The sequence below is a fragment of the Trachurus trachurus genome (assembly GCF_905171665.1).
Source record: "Trachurus trachurus genome assembly, chromosome: 22".
NCBI lineage: Eukaryota > Metazoa > Chordata > Actinopteri > Carangiformes > Carangidae > Trachurus > Trachurus trachurus.
The window spans coordinates 1,152,998-1,164,367 of NC_139907.1; the positions used below are offsets into that span (position 1 = coordinate 1,152,998).

At 44.4% G+C, this 11,370-nt stretch overlaps 1 protein-coding gene across 1 annotated transcript; it reads left to right on the plus strand.

The window, feature by feature from the left end:
- The first annotated feature begins 3,190 nt into the window (after positions 1–3,190).
- LOC311005379 (protein NLRC3-like) lies at positions 3,191–9,352 on the plus strand. Its single transcript, XM_083997765.1, has 8 exons — positions 3,191–3,465; positions 3,679–3,872; positions 4,109–4,383; positions 4,600–6,122; positions 6,742–6,915; positions 7,208–7,393; positions 7,735–7,911; positions 9,256–9,352. Exons 1-8 carry the CDS (start codon positions 3,218–3,220, stop codon positions 9,260–9,262), a joined length of 2,784 nt encoding a protein of 927 aa, XP_083853891.1. The 5' UTR covers positions 3,191–3,217; the 3' UTR covers positions 9,263–9,352.
- The last annotated feature ends 2,018 nt before the right edge of the window (positions 9,353–11,370 follow it).

An 11,370-nucleotide genomic window follows, 5' to 3' on the forward strand; every position in this document is an offset into this window, starting at 1 on the left:
GCGATATTATTCAGAGGATCTACGAGGGGGGGGGGCGGACGCTTCACCTCCTATGACATCTATACTTTTAAAGCTTTTATCTTGGTTTAGGTGAGGGATTCTCCAGGCAGGGACTGTTTTCAATGACTGAAATGCTGGCGGAAAAAAAAAAACAGCGGCGAGAGCTGGATGTGATCGCTCAAAACGTGACAGTGTCTTAATGACCAGTGAGATGACCTAAGTCTTCGTGGTTGCTGCTCTGTGCAGTGTCCGGTCTTGTCGCTGAACCAATGTTTTACCCTCCAGCTCCGTGGATCACTATGAAAACTATGAATGATCTTTGTGACTGCGTCGGACTGCGTCTCTTGATATCGCCAAACTTCCGGGTCACGTAAACCTGACCAATTAAATAGGTCCTATTAAAATCAAATTCAGTCCTGCTGCCTGTTTTTCCATTTCATATTTTTGATCTGAGCCTAAAATTGAAATATGAAAAACCAAACACTTTTTTGTTTTTTGTGTTCGATTAAAAAACAAAAAACAAAATAATATGTCACTTTTTCATTTTTTGATTTTTGATTTCTAATTGAAAATCGAATGGCCGCAAAGTACACGGACCCAGTGCACTTCTTATCGCTTGTGTGTTAACAGACTCCAGTAGGGCTGGACGATTATGGCAAAAATCATAATCACGATTATTTTGGTCAATATTGAAATCACGATTATTTACACGATTATGCGGGGGGGGGGGACTATGCAGGATTTATAGCTTGACCATGCCACATTATTACCTTAAATAAACAGTGCCAATGTGTGTTTAAGGTTTTTAAGTTAATAATTTTAAATATTTATTCAAAATTAATTTAAAACTTTTTTTTTAGTTTTATGATCCAGCAGCAGAAACTATACAGGGTGTTTAGCTTAACTTTTCTACATTTTTACCTTGAATAAACAGATTTGGATTGTCATGGTTTAACTTATTAAGAGGGAGAATGGAGGCTCTCTGCTTCCGTGTGTGTCGCTTATTGCGTCTCTGGGATGAAACCCAACCTGGGAAGATCAGAGCCTCCGCCCCGCTGCGCTGTCCGAGCTCTCGTCACAAACGCACCCCATAACTTTTTTTTTTGACACGCCCCATAAGTGATCTCTTGTTTATGACAGATTAAACTACACAAATACACGTCGTAACATCGTATAACGTTATCCGCCGCTCTACAGATTGCTTCCTTGCCGGCTTTGTAAACATATGCACATGTTGGCTAGCCTACGGGCCGGGGGAGGAGGAGGAGGGTTGTTGTTGTTGTGCGGCCGCTTTGAGGAGACGAGCGAGTGTTTTAAATTATTATTTCCCGTTCATTCGTCCTGAGCGGTGGCCGCTGCTCTCTCTTCACTGGCGCTGATTTTTAAACGCCGCCGTCAACACACGAGTGGACTCGTCCACAGCATTAACTGAGAGAGGAGTGCAGTGCAGGCGCGGGGGCGGAAGTGCGCATGTGTGTTTTTCAGAATAAAACACCAATAGACAAAAAAATAATCGTTTTTCTTCGATTACAGTATTTTTATGATCGTGAGGAGCCAAAATCGTAATCACGATCAAAATTCGATTAATCGTCCAGCCCTAGACTCCAGTGCCATGATGCACTGAAAAAAAGTTGTTATGATCCAAGTGTCCGTTGCCGTGGTTATCAACAAGCGTTTGTGCCAGCGCAGTAATATTTAGAACATAATTAGGCAATTTGACTGGAACATCTTTATGGATGTCCATTATCACTTTTTAATGGACACCCAGCAGCCAATCAGAATTGAGTATTCACCCAGACCATGGTATAACAATATATATCTGCTGTGCATTTGTTGCACTGACTTGTTTGGTGAAAAATAAAAAGTAGGGCCGGGACTTTAATGCGTTAATTACGATTAATTAATTACACAAAAATGATCGCGTTAAAAAAATTAACGCATTTTAATCGCACATATAAAATGTTTTTTTTTTTTTTTTTTCCAAATTTATTTTATTTTATTTTTTCTCACGTGTGTCTACGTGCGGTGCGCCCACACGCGAGAGAGGCGGCAGTTTGAGAGGCTGACTGGCAGAGATGAGAGCTGGTGAAACGCTAGCATGGTTATTTAAAACACCATCTCTGATCTCTGCCTGCACATAGATACACAGACACGGGCGCACGCTAAATGCGCTATATAGCGCTAATTGCTCAGCTGCAGCGCTATATCTATGACCTGTCACTGTCACAGGTGCAGCTCATCTCATTATGATAGGACTTCACCCTCAGAGCTCTGTCTTCAGACTGTCCTGACCTGTCCCTGAACATCACACAGGGACAACATGGAGCTGTGTGTGATTGGTTACTGAGTTGTATTAATGTTTACATCAGGCTGAGTTCAACAAATCAGTTTATGCTACTGTGATTTAAGTAGCCTAGTTAAATACTACAGTAATCATCATAGTGTATTGGAAGGAAAGACCATTTAATCTGTATGTATCAAATATCGATTAATGAATTAATCGATAATTTGCATCCCTAGTCTGTTGGTCTTGGTTAAGTAGCCTACCACCTTAAATGCTTAATCTTATGTATTCAGTCATTCAATGGTATACTAAAATCCATGTGGGAAAAAAAATGCTTCTCACTGTTCTCAGGTCAAATATTTATATGCGATTAAAATGCGATTAATTAATTACAAAGCCTCTAATTAATTCGATTATTTTTTTCAATCGAGTCCCAGCCCTAATAAAAAGATAAATGTTTCAACAGCATGTGTGTGTATCTGCAAATCTGTGCAGGTGAACAATCTGAAGAATTCTCTACAGTTTAAACTATTTTAGTTTTATGACAAAGCTAAAGATGAGAGTGTTTTTTATTCTGTCCAATGTGTGTGCTGAATGGTGCAACAGTTTGATTTTGATCAGTTTGATATATGTAGTTCTGGTTGCAGTGCTTCATGTTGCAGGATGTATGAGGTGTCGTCTGCAGTTTGGGTCAGTTATGTGTGGTTTTGTGAATTGTGTTCAGTATTTTGTTAAAACCAGCCTAGTTTGCAAAATTGTGTTTTAGCGATTGGAAAAACTGTAATGACTGACATGTTTGTGTTTGCAAACCACAGACTGAGAGCAGAGTCTCCAGGATCCATCTGTCAGTCCATGAAGAGTGACCGGTCCATGGAACAACCTTGGTGGTTCAGACCTGGACCTGGACCTGGACCTGGATCCATCTGTCAGTCCATGAAGAGTGACCGGTCCATGGAACAACCTTGGTGGTTCAGACCTGGACCTGGACCTGGACCTGGACCTGGATCCATCTGTCAGTCCATGAAGAGTGACCGGTCCATGGAACAACCTTGGTGGTTCAGACCTGGACCTGGACCTGGACCTGGATCCATCTGTCAGTCCATGAAGAGTGACCGGTCCATGGAACAACCTTGGTGGTTCAGACCTGGACCTGGACCTGGACCTTCACCTTCAAAGTCACGGTAAGAGACGTTTCTACTGTAAACTGAGCTGAAGATGATTCAGTCATTAGACTCATGTGAAGGAAACAGAGAGAAACCAGGAACCAGATCCATCAGACTCTGAAGGTTCATAACAAACCTCAGAGACAGAAACATGCACACACTCTGTCAGCAGCCAATCAGAGCTCAGATGTGGAGCTGTGACATGTTGTTGATCCAGAAATGTCTTGACAGGAGGAAGAGGAGTGGTGTCTCTGTGGACCAGCAGCTGTCCTGCTGTGGTCTCTGTCAGGATGTCCTGAAGGATCCAGTCTCCACCAGCTGTGGACACTGGTTCTGCAGACAGTGCTTCACCTCAGACTGGGACCAGTCTGGTTCTTCAGGACCCCCCTCCTGTCCCCAGTGTGGAAAAAGACCCAGAACCAGAGGTGAGCTGCAGACAGCCAATCAGAGCAGCTGTGGACAAAGAGAGACTGAACATCTGTCTGCTGATGTGGTCATTTGTTGTTTTCTCCAGAGTCATTGTTCCATCCACTGACATTTAAGATGATGATTCAAACCTTCTCTTTGTTGTCTGTAGTTTTTCTGTAGCTGATGAAAATAACCTGATCAGATTGTCAGACTCTCTGTCTTCAGTCTGACTCTGTCTCTTCTCTCTCAGCAGATTGTGGTCTGCAGGAGGTTTTAGATCAACATAAGATCAGTCTGAGGAGCAGATGTGAACGAGTGACTGAAGGAACTGAGGCAACAGGAAGTGGAACAGGAAGTGGAACCCTCCTCAACAGCGTCTACACTGAGCTCTACATCACAGAGGGACAGAGTGAAGAGGTTAATACCCAACATGAGGTGAGACAGCTGGAGACAACGTCCAAGAAGAAGACCCTCCATGACACTCCAATCAAGTGCCACGACATCTTTAAAGACTTACCTGTCCAACAGAGAGAGGACGTCTCTACGGTCTCACCTGTCCAACAGAGAGAGGACGTCTCTACGGTCTCACCTGTCCAACGGAGAGAGGACGTCTCTACGGTCTCACCTGTCCAACGGAGAGAGGACGTCTCTACGGTCTCACCTGTCCAACGGAGAGAGGACGTCTCTACGGTCTCACCTGTCCAACAGAGAGAGGACGTCTCTACGGTCTCACCTGTCCAACAGAGACCCATCAGAGTGGTTCTGACCAACGGCGTCGCTGGCGTTGGAAAAACCTTCTCGGTGCAGAAGTTCACTCTGGACTGGGCCGAGGGCTTGGAGAACCAAGATGTCAGTCTGCTGGTTCTGCTTTCGTTCAGGGAGCTGAACCTGATCAGAGATCAGCGGTTGAGTCTTCTCAGGCTGCTCCATGTTTTCCATCCAACATTACAGAAGGTCACAGCAGAGCAGCTGGCCGTCTGTAAACTTCTCTTCATCTTTGACGGCCTGGATGAAAGCCGACTGTCACTGGACTTCAACAACAGGGAGGTTGTGTCTGATGTCACACAGACGTCATCAGTCAACGTGCTGCTGACAAACCTCATCCAGGGGAATCTGCTTCCCTCGGCTCTGGTCTGGATCACCTCCAGACCTGCAGCAGCCAATCAGATCCCTCCTACATGTGTCGACAGGGTAACAGAGGTCCGAGGCTTCACTGACGCCCAGATGGAGGAGTACTTCAGGAGGAGGTCCAGTGATGAAGATCTGTCCAGAAGAATCATCTCACACATCAAGACGTCCAGGACCCTCCACATCATGTGTCAAGTCCCAGTCTTCTGCTGGATCAGTGCTACAGTTCTGGAGCACATGTTGACCACAGACCAGAGAGGAGAGCTGCCCAAGACCACCACTGACCTGTTCTCACACTTCCTGCTGGTCCAGACAAAGAGGAAGAAGAACAAGTACGGTGAAGGACATGAGACGAGTCCACAGGAGCTGATGGAGGCCAACAGGGAAGTTCTTCTGAAGCTGGGGAGGCTAGCGTTTGAACAGCTGGAGGAAGGAAACATCATGTTCTACCAAGAAGACCTGGAGCAGTGTGGTCTGGATGTCACAGAGGCCTTGGTGAACTCAGGACTCTGTACTGAGATCTTCAAAAGAGAGAGTGTGATCTTCCAGAAAACAGTCTACTGCTTTGTTCATCTGAGTGTTCAGGAGTTTCTGGCTGCAGTCTACATGTTCCACTGTTTCACCAACAGTAACACACAGGTCCTCAAGAAGATCCTAGGAAAACAAGGTAATGCTTCAACCCTGGATGAGTTCCTGAAGACAGTCATGCAGAAATCCCTCCTCAGTAGAAACGGTCACCTGGACCTGTTTGTTCGCTTCCTTCATGGCCTCTCTCTGGAGTCCAACCAGGGGCTGTTAGGAGGTCTGCTGGGTCAGAGAAAGAACAGTCCAGAAACCATCCAGAGAACCATCAACAAACTGAAAAAGATAAGGAAGACAAACATCTCTCCTGACAGAAGCATCAACATCTTCCACTGTCTGACGGAGATGAAGGACCAGTCAGTTCATCAGGAGGTCCAACAGTTCCTGAAGTCAGAGAACAGATCAAAGAAACTTTCTTTGATCCAGTGTTCAGCTCTGGCCTACATGCTGCTGATGTCAGAGCAGGTTCTGGACGAGTTGGACCTGAACAAGTACAACACATCACCAGAGGGACGACCAAGACTGATCCCAGCTGTGAGGAACTGCAGGAAGGCTGAGTGAGTCCAGACATGATCAATATAATTATTGATCAGTAAGTTCAGATAAACACAGTGTCTCAGAGGCAGATGTGTGCAGTCTGATTGGTGTCCTCAGGTGATGTCATCTTCAGACTCCGCCCACACTGACTCAGGTGACAGGTTTGGTGTCATGTAAAGACAGCATCAAGTTTTATATTCCACCACAGTAGTGCCAAGTGTGTAATGGCTCATTATTGTGTGTTTATTGATTGGTATTGGTATATTTATTGATCCCACAGTGGAGGATCCTGCAGTGTTGCAGCAGCACAGTGAACAGTAACAATAGAAGAGAAGACACAGTGAAGTTGTTATCTGTCTGTCTGACAACACAACACAACACAACACAACACGACACAACACAACACAACACAACACAACACAACACAACACAACACAGCACAGCACAACACAAACTCACTGAGAGTCAACCGAGCTTCAGACTGAAGCTGAGTGATGAGGATCAAAGTGAGAGAAGATGAGCTGAAGCTCAGATGTTCATCACATCATCACGTCCTGTCATCAGATGCATCAACTGTGTTTTTACTGCAGCTTTCATCTCATTTCATTCTGACACGTTTCATATTTTCTCTCTTCACAGACTTGTTGATTGTGGACTCTCAGAGACTCACTGTGAAATCGTGGCCTCAGCTCTGAAGTCCAACCCCTCCCACCTGACAGAACTGGACCTGAGTTCCAACGACCTGCGTGACTCATCAGTGAAGGTTCTGTGTGCTGGACTGGAGAGTCCAAACTGTCGACTGGAGACTCTGAGGTGAGTTCACTGACTGGACCTGTTGGACTTTAGTCTGAGTTCAGTTCAGTTTCTGACTCCATGTTACTGCAGCTGGTAGAAGGTGAAGGGTCAGAGGTCACTCAGAGGTCTGTGTGATGATGATGATGATGATGATGATGATGATGATGATGATGATGATGATGATGATGATGATGATGATGATGATGATGATGGTCACATGACCACTCACTTAGATGCACAGATGATGAGACACTGAACGCTGTCAACAAGGAGCTTTGTCCTCAACTCACTGCTTTTATTCTTTATTCAGATTGATCGGCTGCAGGTTGTCAGGGATCAGCTGTTCTTCTCTGACCTCAGCTCTGAAGTCCAACCCCTCCCACCTCAGACACCTGAGACACCTGGACCTGAGCTACAACTACAACCTGCAGGATTCAGGAGTGAAGGATCTGAGTGGTTTTCTGGAGAGTCCAGACTGTAGACTGGAGACTCTGGGGTCAGTTCACTGACTGTTACTGTTGTAGATCTTAGATCTTTGATCCACAACTAAACTGATTGATCTTCACTCAGAACTTGAATCACTGACTTTGATGTCATGAATGAAGGACGTTTGAAATAGTTGTTGTCTCATGTTTCCACTTGTTCTTCTCTCACACCAACATGGACTCTTCACTGTGTGTGTGTGTGTGTGTGTGTGTGTGTGTGTGTGTGTGTGTGTGTGTGTGTGTGTGTGTGTGTGTGTGTGTGTGTGTGTGTGTGTGTGTGAGCGAGAGATTGATCAGAAAACATCTGATCAATTATCAATGATCTTAACATCTTCTTTTATTCTTTATTCAGATTGCAGGGCTGCAGGTTGTCAGAGATCAGCTGTTCTTCTCTGGTCTCAGCTCTGAAGTCCAACCCCTCCCACCTGAGACACCTGGACCTGAGATACAACAACCTGAGATCTTCTTCAGCTCTGCAGCAGCTTCATGATCTTGTGAAGAGTCCAGACTTCCGACTGGAGACTCTGCTGTGAGTCTGATCTGTAGCTGATTCCACAGCTGACGACTGTGGGAGTAAAATAAAATGTAAAGTGTAAAGTGCAGCAGGATGTGACATCACATATGACATCATATGTGACATCACAGACACAGAAAACGCTGCAGCAGCTTCAATGTGTCAATCATCAGTGATCCAGTCACCATACTTGCCAACCCTCCCGATTTTCCCGGGAGAGTCCCGAATTTCAATGCCCCTCCCGAAAATCTCCCGGGGCCACAATTCTCCTGAATTTCTCCCGATTTCCACCGGACAACAATATTGCTACATCATCACTGGGCACCGTTTCCGGCCGGACATAATAACGGTTACACCGGCTCGAAGTCAAGCGCGGCAGAACAAGCAGAAGAAGAGACCATGGCGAGTAGCAGTACAGTGCGTTCACACCGGGTGCCTCTGATTATGGATTATACTGATAATGTAGACGCGCGGCATACGCGCTCGTGCGGCGCGTATCCGCGTGCATTCGGTGCGACGACGACGCCGCCCCCCCCCCCCCGTGCATGTGGAGCTCTGCGCCGCGGATATGCACGGTTCCCTACGTTGCTGTGTCAGGCAGGTGTTTCCCACGGAGCTCTGCCCCGTTTCAGAGGTGAGGGAAGCCCTGAGTGGAAAGACGTCGCCTCCGCGATGTAGAAGAGAAACACATTTAGGACTGCTGACTTGTATCATCACAACAGACAAATGTAAACACAGAAGGCTGAAAACCACTGGACATGTCTGTTGGGATTATACAAATCAACAGTGTAGAGCTGTCAAGATATATGCTGTAACAGTTAGTTAATTATTGCATATCCTACCTATTGTTTCTGATGTACAGGTGCATTAGAATATCATGGGAGAGTATATAAAGGCCTATGTCACTAATTCAAATCAACATCCCATGTCTTTATTTATTCAGTTTATTTTATCGTATCGTCACAAATAAAATGATTTTTTTTTTAAAGCATTGTTAATATAGGAATGTTGGCCTTCTGAAATCTATATCTACTATCCCCCCCCCGCCTCTTTTGAATATCTCCCTAATTCTGAGGTCTCGAGGTTGGCAAGTATGCCAGTCACAGGTAAAGGTGTTGAGTCAAACAGGAACAATGAGGTTCACCTGTCACTCACCTGAGAGTCTCTAGAAAACTCCTTCACCAGAATCAATATGAACCATCAGCTGTTCTTGTTCTAACTCAACTGATCAGCAGATTCACTCAATAAACGATCAATACAAGTTTCTCTATCAAATCTCAACAGCCAATCAGAAGCTGAAACACACTGAAGAGTTGGACTCACCACCTCCCTAAACCTTCTCCTTCTTCTCCTCTACAGGATGTGATGAGAGAGTGAGGTGTGATGACATGCGGTGAAGGACCGAGCCGGGTAAAGCGTCTCGCCCACGGACACCATGACAGTGACTGGGACCCTCTGGTTATTGGACGACGCGCTCTACCTTCTGAGCCACAGCCGCCCTGGTTAGAGTTGGTTCAGTGTCTTCATGTCTGAAGAAATGACTGATGGATGACATATATCTGTAGCTGCTCTGTAATATGGAGCTGATGTAGTGAACAGTCCAGCAGCAGCAGCAACACATTTATAACATGTTTCTATATGACGTAACGTGCCCCGTAACCCGTAATCTCTTGTTGATGACAGATAAGACTACACAGATATACACATGGTAACGTGGTAGATGATAAATAACCTTATCCACCGCTCCATGGATTGATTTCTCACCGGCTTTGTTGTTGGAAACAAATGCACATGGAGGAGAGGAGGGTTAGAGACACAGAGGAGGAGAGAACAGACTTGGAGAGTTCAGTTCTCTCCCCTTTCCACAAATTAAAATAGTTCTGTGACGTATCTGTGACAAACATCACAGCTCTTTTCATTTGCTCAAAACAGTCCTGTTCAGAACGGCTGGTTTCAGTGCCTGTCCCTTTAAATGCAAATGAACCACTGCTGGGATTATGCAAATTCTAAACCTAGTTACATCACTGGAAGACATGGGGCAGCTGCTCTACCATGTGAGCTAAACGTCGCCCCACGTCAACTATTCGTAATGAGCAATAAAGAAACTAAAAGCAACATCTGGACTTGTGATTCAGTCCAGTTTACCATACAGTCCTCACAATAAACCGCCATAACAACCACATCTGACTTACTGTAGCAAAACAGGGCAAGTGCTCCCTCCATGAAATGAAAGTCTTACTAGGTATAATGCACCTTTAATGTTATGAAACTGCTCTGCTTACAGTGCTAAAATGGTAGCAAAGCTAGCGATTAGCTCAGCGCTAACGTAATTAGCTATCTTTTCCAATTGTTCTTAACAACTTCAAATGAGCTGCATCTGCAGTGCTAAACACAAACTCCGATTTTTGTAAAAAAAAAAAAAAAAAAAAGAGAGAGAAAAAAAACCCAGTATGAAGTCAACCTGGAACTATTAGCGTTAGCATTCCTTACCGGAGGTAGGCTACGGTGCGTGGACACTCTGGTCTTTGACTGTGAAGACGAGTTGGACTCAGATGGTTTAAGTCTCGTGTTGTTCATGTTCTCGTCAGGAGGAACATCAGGTTGTTCTCCATGTCTTCATGGCGGTGGTGTGTTGTTCTCAGACAGGATGTCCATCACTTCCTGTTCTTTACAGCCTCCATGCTAACCCCAGTAACAATTATACAACAAGTAGTTCCAACCAAGCAATCTGATTGGTCAACATGCTCAAATCAGCATGACAGCAGCCTGACTCATCACTAAACATATTACTCCGCCATGTCATGTTGTTGTATCCATCTCCATGGTAACCAACCATCCATGGATTCTTAGTTTTATTCTTTTAGAAACGTTATGTTACTCGTGAAAATAAATCACAAACTAAATCACAACAGAACACAACAAGAACGTAGTCACTCAGCACTTTAATATAGGCTATTATAGAGAGAGCTAAAAAATTTACAGAACCAACATATGTAGGCTACTCTTTGTCTTTGTTTAAACACCCTTAAATGTTATGATTAAGTGAAATTTTAAATGGCACAAATAATGTATAGCTACACAATAATTTGCTTTGTCAAAGTACTCCGAGCCTGTTTTTAATCAGAGAGAGTCTGTATTAACTGTAGTGGTGGGTTAGTTATCTTTTTTTAATTTATTTTTTTATACTGTTTTATGCTGTTCTTTTAAAAAAAAGGTTTTGTCTTCATGTAAAGCACATTGAGTTGCCTTGGTATGAGAGGCGCTATATAAATAAAGATGCCTTGCCTATCAATAGCAACGTTGTAGAGAACTCCTCTCTACTCAGTACATGGCGTGGCTGCATGATGGCAGAGAGGAAGAGGAGCACCAAACTACTGCATGCTGCAATGTTTGTTATCTACTTTCTTGTGTTTTAGTATGATCATACTAATATATTAATTAAAGGAAAAATTACAAAATAATTCAATGATCATG